This window comes from Dermacentor albipictus, chromosome 2 (assembly GCF_038994185.2).
Source record: "Dermacentor albipictus isolate Rhodes 1998 colony chromosome 2, USDA_Dalb.pri_finalv2, whole genome shotgun sequence".
Taxonomy (NCBI): domain Eukaryota; kingdom Metazoa; phylum Arthropoda; class Arachnida; order Ixodida; family Ixodidae; genus Dermacentor; species Dermacentor albipictus.
In genome coordinates, this window is record NC_091822.1 from 24,480,001 (window position 1) to 24,500,186 (window position 20,186).

Consider the following 20,186-nt stretch of genomic DNA (forward strand, 5'->3'; position numbering starts at 1 on the left):
TTCTGCCGGAATCATCCACTCATGCGTTGATTTTTGGTTTCGACACTATTAATTTAATCCTACTGCCAGTGTCGAACTTTTCTTAACAATACTTTATAAGCTTTAGCGTAACGAATTGAAGTAAGCACCTTGCGCCGATAATATTGTTGGTCATGCCGTGCCGCCATTGCGATATAGCAAAGCCCCAGTTTCCGATGGTATGCGTATAAGTGTCTTATTGTCGTCCTTTGAGCTGTTTTCATGATCTAAAATTATACCAAAGGGCTCATCGCAAACCGGAATACCAGGTCTAGACATCGTCTAACATCACTGTTAGAAGCGTGAGGTCGCTTACTACTTGGCCAGCATTTGAAAGCAGAGCTCTGAAGTGTTACTGCATGCGTTAGAGAAGGAGGTCGATATTGAAATGACACATGCTTCATGCTATCAACACTCACGCTACTCAAGCGCCGGCTGCGAAATAGATCCAACCAGATGTTTATGCAATCGAAGCCTTCTTCGCGCAGTGCATCGCGCACGACAGACTGTTTACTGGGTCAATAACGAGGTGGGCGTCAAGCTCGACACCTTTTTCGGGAACGGCAGAATGCGGCACGGGATGCGTGTCGACATGGTAAGTTTGGCCCGGCACGCGACGTCCCAGTATTAGCGCTCCAAAGTTGGGCTATCGATTCGCATTTGCGGGCTGCTGCGGGCCACCGTTCCCGAGTTGGGAATAGTGTTTGCCATAGCGAGGCTCCATTTGAACGTCGCCACTTGCGGATGGAGCGGCGCTTCCGAAAGCACAGGTAGGAACTTGGCTTTACAGTTATTAAACACAGGCACATATTTTTTGAATGGTATGATTGCGCGAACTAATCTGGCGTCGTGGTGAACACGAAATTTTGAAAGGCCAGCGAGCCATGCGAGATGTGCGCGTCAGCAGTCAGTGCCGGGCTCTCCGCAAGCTAAGTGGTGGCACGCGTGGAGTGCTTAGATGCGTCAAAAGCGGCGGGAACTAGCTGAACACCTTGAGCGACGCAAAGGGCACAGCTGTCACCCTGGAGCTTGCAGGCACGGCCTATTGAATACCAGTTCCTAGATAATATATTCCAGGGTCAAGTGTAACCCTCATCCCTCCGCTATGGCGAGGGTTGCATGATGCATTTGCCTTTGGGCGTAAGACATGCGTATAGCATCTATGAGCGAAAGCGAAAATCTAGACATAATGTGTCGCAAAGAAAAGCGGGGAACACCCGTCATCATCGCCAAAGGCGGCTGTTGGTTGGCTTCTTGGTAAAGGTCGACAGAGATCTCGAAAGCAACGTTTCCGGTGTCGCTGAAAAAATTACTTCGGTACGTCGATGACTACATAATTTTTGTAAATAGGTGTCAGTTCAACCGCAGGCTGATTGACGTCCTCAAAATGTTCAAGGAGCAAGGTCGGAGGTTTTCTTTCGCATGTGAGGCTATCAAAGATGATGCGATCCATTACCTTGACCTTCAACTGCTCTTCTAATCTGCAAATATGTGCTGGCAGTACAAGCCGAGATCGGCTAAAGCTCTCCTTAGCTACCAGTCAGGCCACTCTAAACTCGTCAAGAAGGACATCCCGCAATCCTGTAGCCGCTCTGCACCTACCGTGGGTGCTTAGTGGCTTTGGCGTGGAGCCGGTAAGCACGAGGTTGCGGCTCAAATACCAGCCCCGGCGGCCGCATGTCTATGGGGGGGGGGGGGGGGAGCCAGAACGTTTATGTACCATACATTGGATGCACGTTAAAAAACCCAAGGTGGTCGAAATTAATCCAGAGTGCCCCTCTCATAACCATAATAATATATAATCATAATAATCCTAAGCATATTCTGGTTTTGGCACGTAAAAACCCAGAATTCAATTTAGTTGCTCTGCAGTAACAAAGTCTTGGCCACATTACATAGGCCGTAGTGTCCAAGAGCGGGTAGTCAAACTAAATGAGGCCGGCTATCCCGTTTCAGTAATAGCTGCATCCTGCGAAAAGTTGGTGAAAGTTGTAAGAGCGGGCGGTGAAATTTGAACAGGACAAAGCCACAACAGGAACACGCCAACAGCCGTGATTTCTTATGTTAATGGCATGTCCCACCGCTTCAAAAATATGGCTTTCAGGTACCAAACAAATGTGGTATTTTCGGCAAAGTACAAGCTGAACGCCATTTGTTCGCTTTTCTCAAAGGTGTCTCAAGAGAAAGGAAGAGCTGGCACAAGCCATGTGCAAAATTAAACACGACCTTCAGTTCGTATAATGCGTCCTATGAGTGGTTTACCAAATTCCGTTCAGTTGTGGAAAGGTGTACATAGACCCGACTGCTCGGTGTATGAACAACCGACTTCCCAAGCAATACAGTTCTTTAAAAGGTGCTCCTTATTGAAATCTGGCGCTACATTGCTGACAGGCCGGCTATAAGCCCCTGTTATAAGGTACGCCAGTTCTTTTTCGCAATAGGGACCAGTGATCTAGAGAGAAAATAGATATTTCTTGTATGCAGAGGCACAGCGCTATGTGCGTGAGTCAGCCATCCGCGCACTTATTAAAAAACGCATGGCTTACTCAAACGAAAGCTAAGAAAATTTTTATGTGAATGGCATCCTTGGAATAGCCAGACCAGTATCGTTCTTGATATCTAGCTCTTCTGCTACACCACTAAAATCATGGTCTGATCCCGGTAATAGTGCAGTTTTAAAAATTCACAGGACGTTAAGGGTATGTGCATGAATGTTTAGGTGTTACGACGTTGGTGTGCCGTCTGGTGTCAGTTAAATGTCGTTGTTCGAACTAGACTTGTCGCGGGCATCAGGAACACTAGGCGACCGGGCAGAGACAATGCTGCCTTGTAAAAACCCCAACGATTTATTTAGAACATGGTGAAGGATTGAAGATGCTAACATATGGGGTAACAACTTGGAGCTTAACAGAGAAGCTGGAGAACAAGTTAAGGACCGCGCAAGGAGCGATGGAACCAAAACTGGTAAGCTAAACGTGAAGACCAAACGTGGATAGGTGATATTCTGGTTGATATCAGTACAAATATACAGCTGGGCAAGCCAAGCAATGAATAGGACAGAATGAGTGCTAAGGGAAGGGGAACGCAGTCAAGGACGGCAGAGAATTAGGTGAGGTGATGAAATTAGGAAATTTGCTGGTACAAGTTTGAATAAGCTAGCGCAAGACAGGGGTAATTGGAGATCGTAGGGAGACGCCTTTCTCCTACAGTGGACATAAGAATCGGCTGATGGTGATGATGATCCCATACTGGCAAGGTTGAGAAAACTGCGAAGCTTTTTCTTTTTTCGAGGAACCAGTATGGGTTTTCTTTGTAGCAATTGCTACGACTGGGTGGATGTAACATATTCCTTTTATTATAGATGGCATCCTGTACTAAACAGACGGCGAACCAATCCCATCTATCAGCGCACTGTCGGGATAGCACGTGCTGATCGCCATTCTACTTCACCACCGAGAACAGATAGCGACAGAAATTGGGCATGGTTTCAATATAACAAAAAAAAAACACTGTCCACTTGTGTGCACCAGCCTTGAATAAACATTCTGAACAGTGAATTAGTTCTCTTATATGTGCAAGCGCCACGAAATCGTATTTTTTTAAAGTTTTCCTTACGCAGCTATTGCAGCACACAGTAAACTAATAACGTTTCCTCATTTCTTTTTGCTCTTTTGATCCCTGTTATAGTGAATCATGTGGTTAGCACGTGACATATATGAACCTTTAAAAAATAAAATTGGTCCGTTTTTAGAGCCCAGGCAGGCAAAGAAAGCGCAGTTGCCGCAGGATGAAGTAGGCTGAAAATGGGAAATATACCGGGAGAAAAAAAATCTATGGTTCAAATACTGTTGCAAGCAAAGACAAAAGGTGAAAATGAACGTTAGTTGTCAGAAATACGTAAGAAAAAAAAGGCCACACCTAGAATATCTTGAAACCACATAAGATTATTAGGCAGGAAGTCAACAACAATACATCAACATATCCTAGATGAATATCAAAACAAACTGGAAGGGGAAGCGGCAATAAATTACATCCGCAAAATAGCAGCCGAATCGTCCCAAGGCAATGACGAGGTTGTATTTGAGGAAGAAAAGAGCACGAAAGAGAACCAAAAGGAAAAGCAGCTGGTGCAGACAAATTTCAAGTGGAAGAAAGCCGAAGAGAAAATTCCGAAGCGCAGAGCCACAGGGCTAGACGAGGTTCTCGTTAGGCTGATTAATGAACTAAGACCAAAAAGTAAGGAGGCATTGTTGAAAGCAGTGGAAAAACGTCTAAAATATGGTCGTATACCTGAATGCTGGCGAAAAGTAGAAAGAATTGAATTTGTAAACCTAAGGGGGGGAAGGATAGAATTCACTCGTATAGACCGTTGACCATTACATCGGTAACGTACAGGTTAGCAATGCAGCCAATTAAGTTAAAGCTGCAAGCATGGGCAGAGAATAATGGCACTATGGGAGAACTTCAGAATGGCTTTAGAATAGGTAGGCATTCACATGATGGCATATTTGTCCTTACTCATTGTATTGAAATATCAAGAGTAGAAAGCAGACCATTATATGTGACCTTTTTAGACATTACAGGAGCCTGTGACAACGTAGACCGCAACATTTTGGGGGATATTCTGACAGGGGAAGGCTTATGCGGCGATTGTCAACAGCTTTTGAGAGAGATTTAACTAGAAAATACCGTTTGTGTTGAATGGGAAGGGGTGAGGAGTGAGGAGAAAGTTGATATCAACAAGCGAATGAGGCAGGGTCCCTTTATCCCCACCGCTGTTTATTATGTACGTGGTGAGGATGGAGAGGGCATTAGAAGTAAATAATATCGGGTTTAATCTTTCATACAAACAGGCGGGTGCAGTAGTAGAGCAGCAGCTTGAAGGTTTATTTTATGCAGACGACATTGTGTTGCGAGCTAACAAGCAAAGTGATTTGCAACGTCTGGCTAATATCTGTGGACAGGAAGGCGATAAGTTGGGTCTGAAATATAGCGATAAAAATCAGGTATTTTGGTAATCAATGAAAACAGTGAACTGAAAGTCACAGTTCAGTGCCAGGAAATACCTCCAGTTATATAGAATATAAATTTCTTGGCATATGGATAAACGAAGGCACTACAGATATGGAAACACTGCAAAAACCATAATAATAAAGGGGAAGAGAAATACGGCCGTAATGAAACACAGATCACTATGGGAATACAATAGGTACGAGGAGCTCCGGACTATGTGGAGAGACGTAATGCTTTGAGGACTTATATTTAAAACTGTGGTTGTTTGCTTGAAATCAGGGGTACAATCAGGACTCGATGGCAACCAAAAGTCAGTGGGACGCCTCGCATTGGGCGCTCACGGGAAGATTACAAATGAAGCTGTGCAGGGCGATACGGGAGGGACATGTTTTGAAGTGAGCAGTAGTAGTAACAACTTTATTGAGACTCTGCTCAGTTATGATATCGCAGGCCCGAGTCCTAGAATGACCCCTCACGAGGAGTGACCCTTTCGGCCCAGGCAACGAGGGCTTTTTGTACTTTTTCATCCGGCGTTATGAGCAGCTCTTCCCACGTCTGTTGTGAGGGAGCTGGCAGGAGCGACCAGGGAGGGGGTAAGCCCTCGCACCCCCAAAGAATGAGGAAAGTACAGAGTAAAATGGATTACGAAGAACGACTGAGGAATATGGAAGAAAGTAAATGGACTGGGAGATTGTTGAGGTGTCTGTAGAGGGAAACAGTGATTAACAGTGGAGGAAAAGAACTAGGAAGCTTACCAGCAAGTATGCGGCATGTAGGGTGGGTAACACAGCAACAAAGAACGTCAAGCGGAAAGGCTGAGAGGCTGCAATAATCCCATGGGTGGTGGCAATGGAAAAGAAACCTCCAATGAGTAACAAATTAAGAGGAAATAACGAAATCAGGATAAAAGCAATTTATGATAACTCAAAGGGAAGCTCATCACTTTTCGAAGCGACATCAGGATGCCTCAGAACACGCACTTAGAAAACGAGATATAAGAAAAAAGAAGAAGCATGTGACTGCGGCGGTAATAGCTAGGACAAATGCACAATAGCAAATAGCACTAACGCAATGTTAAACATATTGTTACAGGAATCGCATAACACTCTTTTATACCTGGTAAATTATTTAATTAAGTATGATTGTATTCCGTTGCAATGGAAGCTTGCAGAAGTAATATTGATGCTTAAGAAACAAGAAGGAAGGTATGTATTGGAGAACATAAGGCCCATTGTTCTGACATAAACGTAGTTAAATTAGTGGAAAGGCTTCTTAACCTTCGTATCATGAAATTTATTAATGATAATTCCCTGCAGTAGGTTGACCGTAGATGGCGCGTGAGCTCGACACACCATCGCTAGACCTCCCTCGCGCGATTGCACTCGCACCCTTAGCGTACGGTGCGCGGCCACGACGTTATCGCACTTGAACTTGATACGGAACATCACGTCGATGGCACTGGTGACGGCGAAAGGCATTTGGAGTGCCCATATAATTTGTATCGTAGCAACGTAATCTGAGTACATTAGTTTACGTCGGGTGCTGTTTGCGATGCAGTACTTCGGGCAGGAAAACCGTAATTGGAAATTGGCAAGCCATGCACCACACTTCGCAGACACAGTTCCCTGCTCTCTATCACGTCTACTGGAGCGTGTATGGGGCACTCACTTCTCGCAAAAAACCACCTCCGAATATAGTAACTACTATAAACACGTAAATTTTTTTTATCCCGTTTAATTAGGTGCCTAAACGAAGTTTTAACGTCGTGTCATCATACGCGCATGCAGCGGAATGCGATTGCATTAACGCAAACACAGATCGTGATGCGTAAAGCATGATTGATTCTGATTGTTTGATGACGCGCTTTACCTAAGATATAATCGCAGGATGCTTCGGGTGTGCGAGTCTTTCTTACTTTTTAAAATAATATTAGTCTAATGAATCAGACAATTCTGGCAGGTCACAGGTTTTATGTTCGAAGTAACACGCGTGTAAGGGTTGTATAGGCAAGGATCTCACGTTGCAAGCTCGTGCGAATCACAAAAAGCAACTTGATGTGTTAAATGCAAAAGGTACAACACCTATTAATGCAAATACCGGGCTGCAGCAATGATCCAGTGGAGCGAGCCATTCCGCGGGCCCATCAGCGTGCGCCGTGCGCTCAGCGTGGTGCCCGCCTTCGCGCCGGTGCAGCAGAGCGCCAATGGCCGTGACGCCCGCATCGAGGGACGACGAACCGCCATGTAAGGAATGACTTATTGGCAGTGCTTGCCAGTTGGCGTGCCGAAAATAACGCGTGAGGCGCATGCAATCGGTGGATGAGAGGACGATATTGGAAAGGGACCGCAGTTGCGGGTGGCGGGAGATGGCTGGTCTTAATCCTAAATCATCATCATCATCATCATCATCATGGTTAAGCCCACTCCAGGGCAAAGGCCTCTCTCTCCCATACTTCTCCAACTACCCCGGTCATGTACTAATCGTGGCCATGTTGTCCCTGCAAACTTCTTATTTCATCCGCCCACCTAACTTTCTGCCGCCCCATGAACGCTTCCCTTTCCTTGGAATCCAGTCCGTAACCCTTAATGACCATCGGTTATCTTCCCTCCTCATTACATGCCCTGCCCATACCAATTTCTTTTTCTTGATTTCAACTAAGATGTCATTAACTCGCGTTTGTTCCCTCCCCCAATCTGCTCTTTTCTTGTCCCTTAACGTTACACGCATCATTCTTCTTTACATAGCTCGTTGCGTCATCCTCTATTTTAGTAGAACCGTTTTCGTAAGCCTCCAGGTTTCTGCCCCGTACGTGAGTACTGGTAAGACACAGCTGTTATACACTTTTCTCTTGAAGGATAATGGCAACCTGCTGTTCATGATCTGAGAAAACCTGCCAAACGCCCCCCAGCCCATTCTTATTCTTCTGATTATTTCAGTCTTATAATCCGGATCCGCGGTCACTATCTGCCCTAAGTAGATGTATTCCCTTACCACTTCCAGTGCCTCGCTACCTATCGTAAACTGCTGTTCTCTTCCGACACCGTTAAACATTACTTTAGTTTTCTGCAGATTAATTTTTAGACCCACCTTTCTGCTTTGCCTCTCCAGGTCAGTAAGCATGCATTGCAATTGGTCCCCTGAGTTACTAAGCAAGGTAATATCATCAGTGAATCACAAGTTACTAAGGTGTTCTCCATTAACTCTTATCTCTAATTTTTCCCCATCCAGTTCTCTGAATACCTCCTGTAAACACGCTGTGAATAGCATTGGAGAGATCGTATCTCCCTGCCTGACACCTTTCTTTATTGGAATTTGTTGCTTTCTTTATGGAGGACTACGGTGGCTGTAGAGCCGCTATAGATATCTTTCAGTATTTTTACATACGGCTCGTCTACACCCTGATTCCATAATGCCTCCAAGACTGCTGAGGTTTCGACTGCATCAAACGCTTTCTCGTAATCAATGAAAACTATATATAAGGGTTGGTTATATTCCTCACATTTCTCTATCACCTGATTGATAGTGTGAATATGGTCTATTGTTGAGTAGCCTTTAAGGAATCCTGCCTGGTCCTTTGGTTGACAGAAGTCTAAGGTGTTCTAAGGCAACGGACAGTAAGCTGATCGGTCTATAATTTTTCAAGTCTTTGGCGTCCCCTTTCTTATGGATTAGGATTATGTTAGCGTTCTTCCAAGATTCCGGTACGCTGGAAATCATGAGGCATTGCGCATACAGGGTGGCCAGTTTCTTTAGAACAATCTGCCCACCATCCTTGAACAAATCTGCTGTTACCTGATCCTCCCCAGATGCCTTCCCCCTTTGCATAGCTCCCAAGGCTTTCTTTACTTCTTCCGGTGTTACTTGTGGGATTTCAAATTTCTCAGCTATCTCATCCATATTAGTAAGGATATTGCCGGCTTTGTATCTTGACGCATACATCTTAATCCTACACCAGGGGCTTATGACGATGACAAATGCTTACAGTTGCGCTAGTATGCACTGATATGTGCCATTGTTTTGTTTAATGTCCCTAAATTAACATAGCACAACAGCTATTTCACCTTAACTTTTTTGTTTTTTAGCGTAGTGTTCAGACACGTGGAGACGTCATGAACTTGCGTGTACTGAGGAGTAATGGATATTTTATCTATCGTAATTTGATATCATACATTTCAAACTTATTTGAACTTTGCCATCGGTGTATTGAAGGCATCGTTGGCAATTAGCGAGAAAGAAGTTGCATCTTCATTATTGAAAAGACAGCTTCTTGTTTGCACAATTCAACGCTGGCGATCGTTTGGATTCGACACTCTGCCAAAACAGCCTACCCAAAAATTCTCGTGCATGTAGAATCATGAAAAAATTACTCCAATATCCTAATTCTCCTTTTTTATCTGCAGGTTTCATAATGTTCTGTTAATGGTCTTCGAAAACATCGGTGTGTGCAGAAAACGCTCGCTTCTCCCATACAATGCTGCATTGAAGTGCAAGGCACAGAACATGAAAAAAAATCAAGGGAACGCCATGCCAAGACATGAAAGTATCAAGTGCGTCTTCTTTAGGCCTAAATGGTGTGTGAAGTTGGTCAAGTAAGCGCAGTGTGTAGGCTCGATAACAGGAAAAAGACAATCTGAGGTCACAGACTTGCAAGTGGTTCATGGCACACGGGTCTAAAATACAAGGTAGAGCCGCCTCCACGAATGAAATTGTCTTTAGTGGCACTAATTGCACTTTCGTAGCTCCTCCCATCGTCTTTTTTGCGATATTCATTGAATCTTTGCTATTCAATGCAATCATTGTATATTCTATTCCCGAACGATACCGTTGGTCAGGGTTTATCTTGAAAGCTGAATGTGCTGGCCACAGTTAATCTCTGGGGTCATTCGTTGATCGCGGAGGTTCTGCATCATGAAGCACTTTGCTTGTGCACAGATATTCTCGAACAAATTTAATCTCAAAAGGTTACTTAGCTTACCGGGTGTGAATATGGCTGATATGTTCTCGGGCAGCAGGACAACATCAAGCAATGGATGGATATTTCTCTATCTACTCTGAACTGCCGTTTCATAGACCAGATATGCACTGGATACACAATATTCTTGAAGCTGAGGAGTGACCTCTACTAGCAATCGCTTCACCCGACAGGGCCCAGCGACCGCTCGAGGCCCTGGAGTGGACTACAAGACTTGACAGTGTTGCTTCCATCCTGTGGTCAACTTGTTCGCAAGTGTTCATGAATTATGGGCATGTTGTAGACGCTCTACACACGCATTGACGAAATCGCGCATGGTTGTGTGACCCCGCAGCCGCAGCAGAACGATCAGTATTGCGTATATTTTCATCTCGGCAGACGGCGCAAGGCGTTGTGGTGGCGGGCAAGCATGCTGGTGCTGTCGCTGCTGGGCTTCCTGTACCAGGCGTCCGAGATCATGCGGGAGTACCTGGAACACCGCAGCGCTGTTGACCTTCGCATCGAGGGGTCCGGCACGCTGCTCTATCCGGGTCTCTCCTACTGCCTCACAAACTGGTACGTGGCGCAAACCTGCTTTGGACACTCACGGGTCTCGCACCTGCTTCCTGTGTATCATCCGGCGCGGCTTCAAATTCCTTACAATGCTAGCCCAAACATCCATACTGGTCCTCCCATCTTGGCCGTTCGTATTTGTGCAACCCGACGAAGCATGAGCTCTTAAACGGTATGCGCTATGCTAGCGACAACACGGGCGAAAGGTGCACGCCCCTTGTCATTAGGCTTTGGCGAAGCTTGTAGGGTAGCAAACTGCACTCAGTCCGGTTAACCTCCCTGCCTTTCCTTCTTCCCTTTCCATTCTCTCTCTCTCTCTTGTTTAATATCTTGTTATTTAGTTTTGTTAGTGCCTGCTCTTGCGATTATGTGGCTTTGGTGAAGTGCTGATGTGCAGTAAGTCGCGCATTCGACTGCGGGACCATGCGGCCGCACTCAGTGACGGCGCAATGCTAACGCGTTTATTTACCAAGCTTCGGTTGCACGGTAAGGAGGGGGCAATCTTGACCCTCCCATACCGTGTTTCTTATTTCCTGTGTTGCAATCAATTATTTTATTATGTGTGCGCTTTCAAGCTCAAGACCCCGCAGGAACAAGAAAAAAATTAATTGGTATTGCTGCCAGCAACAGCCTCGCTTGCAATTAACGCGTTAAAACTTTTCCACAAGAACAAAACAAGCACGAAATCAGCTTAGTCACTTCATACGCCCTTACGAATACTTTTGCAGTATTAACTGTCAAAGGGACAAGAAGGACATTGCTGAATTTAAACCGAAGCTTGGCCGAGATTTGAGAAAGCAATTCAGGGCCTTTGAAAAACGTCTTAAGCGCTTTTATGAAGGATATGAAAAAAAGAAATGACATAGCTTAATAAAAACCTCACGAAAGAACAATCTACATCAACAAGGTTGAATGAAACCTTGATGCGCGACTATAAACGCTGGGAACGAGAGTTTGAAGGGCAGCTGCTAAACGTTGACAGCTCTTTACCGTCCAATATTGAGAATAACGGAGATGATGGGTAACAAAATGATGGGAGTAGGAGAAGAACTTCTGGCAGAAAGGCAGAGAGGTCGCCCTGAGCTGGTAGGAGCAGGCCTGTAACTCTGCTTTGGTGTGAGGGGACAAAAAACCTACCACTTCAGCATACCTAAAGAGGATGAAGGCGAAAGCCTTCCCGTTCACGAGACATTCATTACATAACTTGACATTTTCATCCTGATGCGATGTTGCTTCCTATTTTCTCCCAGGGAAGGTCGTGGCGTGTAGTGCCTTAATTAACTCTACCTTAAGTAACTGTGCCTTCACTAACCTCGGCTCAATATAGGCCAAAGGTAGTACGTTCGACTCTCGTTCTTCATGATGCCATTTGAAATCCATGTTGGAGATATGTCCGGTCCGCCCCCATCTCCAAGTGGGTTCGATTCTCACCAAAGGTTGTGGGTTTCAGTGCCTTAATTAACCATCTTAATTAACACCCAAGGTCAGGCTGACGCTTCTTCTTCGCCTCGGCTTCAAGCTTTCTTATAAGATATTGTGCCCTAATTCGGTCTAATTAACACCACAGGTAATGAGTTCGACTACCAGGAAAGGTCGAGAGTCGGACTCCCTGTGAATTCCGGTGCCATAATGCCGGGCATCGGATTTTTCGTCTCATGAGCCTTAAAGAAGGGAATTGCGCTAAAGAAGACACGGACGAGTAAGGACATGGACGTCCATGTCCTTACTCGTCCGTGTCTTTTTTAGCGCAATTCCCTTCTTTAAGTATGTACGACCAACTCGCACAACAACGTGCTCTCCTGTCTCATGAGCCATCTAAGGTTTCCGCCTTAATAAGAGTGATGATGATGAGGGCAGAAAAAAGGCATGCGCAGATTTACGCTGTCGAATGAATCCCTCATAAAAAGAATTATATTGTTGTGTTCTAGCCAAAAATCTGCGCACAGGCTAGTTGACCAGCGCAAAAACTAATAAAAGGCAACAAAGCAATGGCGCTCACATGTGAGTACGCAGGTGGGTAGGCGTCACTATACGAAAATGTACGTATACCAGCACGAAGTAGTACATTTGAATAACTACAAAACAAGTAGTCTATGCGCACAAATAAATATAAAATTTATACTTGATCACTTATATACTATACTAGCTCCACGTGATCCACCAGGTTCAGCAGGATCAGTTGATAACTGGAGGGTCTGGCCGCGCCCACTTGAGCAGTGGTCACGCTGCGTTTGTCTACTATTCTTCGGTGACGGTTTGCTCTCCATGCGCCTGGAAAATCAAGCAGGGAAATGTGAGCCATCCTTCCTTCGCGCCGTGTCTGTTGCCGAATGCTGCTTCTTCGATGCGGGCATCGTTTTATCCCATGCTCCGGTGAGGACTAGCTCCACGTGATCCACCAGATTCAGCAGGATCAGTTGATAACTGGAGGGTCTGGCCGCACCCACTTGAGGAGTGGTCACGCTGCGCTTGTCTACAATTCTTCTGTGACGGTTTGCTCTCGATACGCCTGGAAAATCAAGCAGGGAAATGTGAGACGTCCTTCCTTCGCACTGCCTCTGTTGCAAAAAAAAAGAGGTCTCTCTCCAAGGTCAATGCAGAGTCGCGTCCAAAGAAAAGATAGTACTATGAAAATTCGGTGGTGCCATGACGAGACGAATTATACGGAAAGATGATGTATCACAGAGCAACGTCCCACTCACGGTGATCGTTGGAGACGTAGATGGCAAGGATTTCAGTTAGCGTGCAGTTGAGGCTTTCGGCGAGGCCATTCGTTTGAGGGTGGTGCGCGATAGGAACATTGTGCTCGGAGTACAGAAGCGGAGCAGATACTCGGCGACCTTGGATAGGAAGTAACGACCACGCTCCGTAAGTAACTGAAGAGGGGCGATTACTTAGAGGGAAGAACAAGCAGCATACCGAGGTTATTCGCCAGAGGACTGCCTTCATTTTGCTTGCGCCGCGACGTTGTCTATAAAAAGAACTTTTCACCTAGTGGCAGCAGCTGCCTACTCGTCATTCCCGCATCTCTTCGCGACGAAGTCCTAGATGCCTGTAACAACGAGCCGACCGCTGGTCACTTGGGCTACACCCGCACATTGGCAAAACTTAGGCTAATGTACTATTAGCCGAGGCTTGCATCAATCGTGAAACGTTACATACAGACATGCGTGGATTGCCAGCGCCGCAAAGCCCTACCCGGTAAGCTAGCTGGACTGCTGCATCCTGTTCAGATACCGCACGCGCCGTTCGAACAAATTGGCATGGACCTTTTAGGTCCATTTCCACTGTCTACTGCCGGAAATAGATCGATAATCGTCGTCACAGATTAAATTAATCGATACACCAGAACAGGTGTTATCGAACGTGGAACAGCAGCCGAAGCAGCGCAATTTTTCATCGAGCCCGTCGTCCTAAGGCATGGCGCTCACGCAGTGGTCATAACAGACAGAGGTGCTGCGTTGACGGCTGCGCTTCTGGATACCATTTTGCGACTGAGTTGTACCACTCACCGAAAGACCACAGCTTATCATCCCCAAACCAATGGCCTGACAGAACGTTTGTATAAGGCGCTGGCAGACATGATGAGTATGTACATCGACGTCGACCACAAGAACTGGGACGAGATTTTACCATATGTTACATTTGCGTATAACACTGCTCGCCAAGAGACAACACGCGTGACGTCTTTCAACCTCGTTTATGGCCAGGAAGTGACACCAATGTTGGACGCAATGCTGCCACACGAGTGCGGTGACGACGAGGCTGGTGCCAATGAGTTTACGCAACGCGCAGAGGAAGTCGGGCAGCTTGCGCGTTTCCGAATGCAGCAACAACAGGAATACGGTGCCCGACACTACAATCTTCGGCACAGACCCGTCAAATGCAACGTCCGTGACCAGGTGGGGGTCTGGACTCTTATTCGTCGGCGTGGGCTGTCTGAGAAGCTCCTGCGAAGATACTTCGGGCCGTACGCAGTTCTGCGCCGCATCAGCGATGTGAATTATGAAGTTGTCCCCGACAGTCATAACTGCTCCAAACGCCGGCGGCATCTGCCTGAGGTTGTGCACGTGCTTCGTATGAAGCCATATTTTTCCTCATGACCTCAACTTTGCATCATCTGTGCACCGCCTTCGGAGGTTGGTGCATCGGGACGATACCTTCTTTTTTTCCAAAGGAGGGGCAAATGCCACATCCTATATGGTCGCCGCGGGTATGTGCTAGGCGATGAAAACGACGCTGAACTATAGCGCGCTGGTAGAAAAACTGAGACGACAACCACGTCGCGATGACTGCTCTGATAAAGGGCTTTTATACGTCCTCTATACCGGTTTTCCCGACTCCTACTAGGCTGTGACAATATTTCAAATATTTCTTTTTCGCTCTTTCATTCAAATTGTTCTTTTTCGAAGAAGAGTACTCTTCTTCAGCCGCATATATGGATGCTATAAGCATCCCCTTTAAAACGGGGTGGTTGGTTGCGCCACCCAGCTCTTTTTATTGTTTTTCGTAATGTTCTACCTATCTTAAACGCACAAAGAATACCCAGCATCAAACTTTCTGGACCACTATTGGGAACATCTTTTGTAAGCCTTCGTTGTTTGTCGTCTGGCTGCTTTTCTGCCACCAAACTTCCGCTCGCCTCTTACTAATCTCTATTGAGGACGAGTTTATTTTCCGCCTGCTGTCGCTAAACCCCAAGGACTTCCAGGAGGCCATGAGGAGCCTAAACTGACAGCTGGGCAGATATTTTCGCATTCTAATAAAACATCTTCTATCGTTTCCCTAGCTTTACCGCAGCAAGCACATGCTTCTTCTTCATTGATGCACCTCATCTTTAAGTAAGCGTTCCAGCGCATCCTCATCTCGCTTCGAGAAGTAAAGAGCTTTCCTTTGATTTAACATAAATTGCTTATTTACTGATTTCCTAGTTTCCGCAGCTGGGAACCAACAAACCCAGCTGGTGCCGTAAGCACTTTCCCATAGTGTATGAGAGCAGTTGTTTAAGCAAATTACTAGTTACCAAATCAAGATGATGGTCTTCACTGCATCAGAATGCTGCTGTCGCAGTAAATGAGTTGAAAGCTGACGGAATCGCTGAACTGTGCTGTCATTTATAAAAAAATGGCAGGTATTTCCATGTATGCTTGCTTATTAGAACAAAAATATACCTCTATTGCTTACAGTATGTCACTATACCATTAGCAATGGTAACACTGCCCGCTTCATTGCTTGTCAGGGTCATTCTGGGAGCACAGCAGTGTTTTGATTAACGTCTCTTCGGAGTGAGGAAGGTATAGACAGCTGCGTTCAATAATTAGGTAAGTGAGAGAGTGAGTGGTCGCATGAGCTGTTTTAAATTTTTGTTTGTACGTTTGTTTGTTTGTTCAAATGGTGTTCCTTCCCGAATTAAGTCAGAGGCGTGGTGAAAATTTCATTTCGGCGATATCCGTGCGCTTTTCAGGATCAACAAGGAGAAGCTTTGCTACCGGTACCCGCAGTTCTGCAATTTTTCAGACACTATGGTAAGTGCACAGTGAGATTTCTTCCAATGTTATCATCGTTTTATGCTTGCGTTTGTTTATGCGATCTTTATGGACGCTCGTCACATGGCCTAAGAAGTGCCGTGGCCGCTACTGTTCGGCCGATTCCCCTCCGGAGGCACACGCCCCGCATTTTAGAAGATGTTCGCGGACACGCCGAGCTTTCAGTCCGCGTTCGTGAATAATGTTGGTTTAAAAAGATTACTTTCTGCGCTTTTGAGTGACACCTAGAAGTACTGCCGATCGTTAAGCGTTTCCAGACAACAATCAAAATATCAGTGGCATAAGACGGCGTTATTGCTATCTTCGCCTCCAGTCCGCTCTGTTACTACTGTGGTCAGGCAGGTCTTGTCTACCGAGAGTGCCAGTACCGCCGCCTTGGAATCCAGGGTTTGCTATTAATTCACCCCGACCCCGTTTCGGCCAACGGCCACCTGAGATTGAAGATTTTATTGCCCGACAGCAAGCGCCACCGTCAGCAAGGCGCCTGTCGCGAACGCCGTCACCGCGACCATCCTATTCGAGAGGAACAGGTCGGATGTCGTAAAGACGATTTTCGAGCCCTCGCCTGGGAAACTAGCGTCAGCGACCTTCTGAGGCGAGGCCGCTGACACTCGACGTGCGGAAGACCTCCAATTGACGCGACCGCAGACCGGTTGAGGCTTGACGATTACGGTGTCTCAGGCTGGAGACAAATTTTCAGTGAACATACCTGTGCTGATCGACGGTCGAAATGTTACTGCTGTAATAGAGACTGGCGCTGACTACTCGATTATCAGCGGAAAACTCGCAAGCAGTTCGGAGAAGGTTGTCACGCCTTGGACAGGGACGCGCGTACGGACAGCTGGCGGACATGTCGGCAAACCACTTGGCATGTGCACTTCTCGGGTGCAAATTCAAAATTCTACGTTTCCGATCAGTTCCTTTGTTCTCCGAGTATGCTCCCGCGCATTGATAATTGGAATAGGCTTTCTTCGAGAGTATGGTGCCATCATCGACCTCTGCCGGCGCTGTATTTTGTTCTCTACAAAGAACGCGACCTCACGAGACGCCTGCCGCCACAGAGCCGCTCTTCGAATTTCAGACGACAGCGTCACGATAACACCTCGTGCTAGTATAATGATTGCGGTAGCGTCCATGGCACATATCAAGGCGAAGTACTCGCAGACTGCGACGTCTCCCTTCTACTTACGTTTGGAATTGGCGTGGCTCGAGGAATCGTTGAGGTTAGTTATGGCCAAGCTGACGTCTCGATCGCTAACTTCACAAATGAGCACCAACTCCTCTTCCGTGGCACTGCCGTCGTTACGCTGAAGCCTTGTAGGACGTCACTGAGTGTTTCACTTTGGGAGAAAGCGGCAGCAATGAAGAATGCGTTACAAATATCAACATCAACAACGAGCTGTCGGAGGACAATAAGGAGGTGCTGCGAGGACTGTTCTGTGAATTCAAGGACTGCTTCGCTCGATCGTCTAAAATCAGTCAGACGCCAACCACGCAGCACAGGATAAAACTGCTACTGCTGCTGGTGAATAGGCATCGTCCTATTCACCAGCAGCAGTACCGCGTTTCGGAGAAAGAATGCGAAGGAATTCAACAAGTCAAAATGATTGACGATGGCGTCAACCAACCTTCAAACAGTCCGCGGTCGTCACAGGTTGTCCTGGTAAAGAAGAACGACGGCACTCTCCGCTTCTGGGTCGATTACAGAAAACTCAATAACGACGCAAGGAAAGAGGTCTACCCGTTGCCGCGCATAGATGACTCTCTCGACCGGCTACGGTGAGCCAAGTATTTGTCCTCCCTTCACTTGAAAAGTGGGTACTGGCATATTGAGGTTGACGAGCGTGACCGGGAGAAAACAGCCTCTGTCACTCCGGATGAACTTTATGAGTTCCCAGTACTTCCGTTCGGGTTGTGCTTTGCTCCGGCAACCTTCCAACGGATGATGAACACTGTGCTAGCCGACCTAAAATGGCAAACCTGTCTCGTCTACTTAGATGAAGTGGTCGTATGTTCAGGCAGCTTCTCCGAACATCTTAACCGACTGCGGCAAGTGCCCGAGGCAATCCGATCGGCCAACCTCACTGTAAAGCCTGAGAAATGCCACTTTGGTTATGAAGAACTGAAGTTCCTTGGACATGGCGTGAGCGCGGAAGGCATCCCGCCCTGATCCGGAGAAAGATACCACTGTAGCTGCTTTCCCGACTCTTACCGACAAGAAAAGCGTTAGATGTTTCCTGGGGCTGTGCGCATAATACCGGTGCTTTATACGCAATTTTTCTAAAATTGCCAAACCATTTACTCGTCTCCCTAGAGATGGCACGCCGTTCATCTGGAGCTCTGAACAGGCAGCGGATTTCACTGAGCTTCCACACCACCGGGCATCGCCCCCTGTTCTTGGGCATTTTGACGAGGAAGCCGAAACGAAATACCGATGCCAGTAACGTTGGTCTGGGTACGGTGCTCGTACAGCGGCAGGAGAACGGCGAAAGGGTCATAGCTTGCTGCAGCCGCATCCTATGGCGACCTGAGTCCAATTACACTACCACGGAGAAAGAGTGTCTTGCCTTCATATGATAAGAAGCCAACATACCCTGACACCAAGGACAACATAGGGGAAATTACTTGTGATTAATGAATGAAATAAAGAAACTATAAATTAATGGAAATTAAAGTGGATGAAAAAACAACTTGCCGCAGGTGGGAATCGAACCCACAACCTTCGCATTTCGGGTGCGATGCTCTACCAATTGAGCTACCGCGGCGCTGTTTCCCCATCCACTTTTTTTGGCTATTTATGTGTTCTAGTAGAACCCTGGGAGTATTAGCCAGCGTCACCACTCACAGACCTTGGCGGCGGACGTGGAACGTCTTTTTTGCCGCAGGCGTCACGAGAACGTGATCTTTTTAGGTGAAGGCAACTGGTCAATAAACCCACATATGCTACCTCAAGGAATCAATGTAGCCGGATTCGAGACCCTCGTTATGTACTAAACGAGAAGAAAGGGGGTTAACCGAGGGTCCCGATTTTTATTAGCCATATCATAAGGAGCCGGGCCCCTCGGACCCCTCGGTTCGGGCCCCTTGGTCATAAGAAATCGGGCCCCTCGGTTAACCTCCTTTCTTCTCGTTCATTGCCTTCGTATCGGCACTCACAAAGTTCCGACCTTATCTCTATGGCTGCCCATTCAGGGTCATGACGAATGATCACTCCTTATGCTGGCTGGAGATTCTAAGAGACCCTTCAGGATGACTGGCACGCTGGAGCCTGCGCCTGCAGGAATAGGACATAATCATCGTGTACAAGTCAGGCCACACACGCGACGATGCTGGCACATTGTCGAGCGCGCCTCCTGAAGCTGCCGGTCAACACACCGAAGATGATAACACTTTTGTCGGCGCCATAAGCGAGGCAGACGTATCTAGACGGCAGCAAGCAGATTGTGAATTGCGACCTATCATTGAACATCTAGAAGACCGCAAAGTATGTCTGTCCCGACAAATTGCTCACGGATTGTTTTCGTTTTGTTTGCGACAGGGAATCGTATACAAGAAGAATTCTGCGGCAGCAAAACCTATCTTTTGGTCGTACCAGCAGAGCTTCGCGATGAAATCCTGTTCGCATGCCACGACGAGCCTGCGTCCGGCCATTTGGATTTCACTCGAACACTTGCCATGGTACTGAAATCCTACTACTGGCCGAAACTCGCCAGTTTATACGTCCAAGATACGTCCAAGCTTGCCGTGAATGCCAGCGTCGAAAGTCAGCCAATGTGAAACCTGCGGGATTGCTCCATCCTATTGAGCCGCCTCGAGGGCCCTTCGATCAAATCGGCATGGACCTGTGCGTTAGCCTGTAGGTGCTAGTTCAGCGCTTTTTGTGCGATGGAGAGTGAAGACGACGGGGACGATTTAGCCCCCAAAGGTTTTGGGAAAGATTCTGGCTGGATAACGGTCGCCAAACGGCGCGTTTGCAAGAACGCTTCCGGCGTCTTGGCGCAAGCTCGTTCGCGGCCCACCCTGACGGCCAAGATACGCTGCCGGACCGAAATAGATATAAAGAAGCTAAAAGCAAGATTATCCGG

General features: G+C 46.9%; 1 protein-coding gene and 1 non-coding gene across 2 annotated transcripts in view; one reads left to right on the plus strand and one right to left on the minus strand.

The window, feature by feature from the left end:
* The first annotated feature begins 7,140 nt into the window (after positions 1–7,140).
* The window catches only part of LOC139055670 (uncharacterized), a 194,490-nt gene continuing 181,444 nt past the window's right edge, over positions 7,141–20,186 (plus strand). Inside the window, exons 1-3 of the mRNA XM_070533198.1 lie at positions 7,141–7,274; positions 10,382–10,558; positions 16,020–16,080. Coding sequence (XP_070389299.1) covers positions 7,141–7,274; positions 10,382–10,558; positions 16,020–16,080 — 372 coding nt within the window. The remainder of the gene's footprint in view (positions 7,275–10,381; positions 10,559–16,019; positions 16,081–20,186) is intronic.
* Positions 18,794–18,866, minus strand: TRNAS-CGA (transfer RNA serine (anticodon CGA)). The gene has a single exon. It is a non-coding gene; the product is annotated as a tRNA-Ser (tRNA).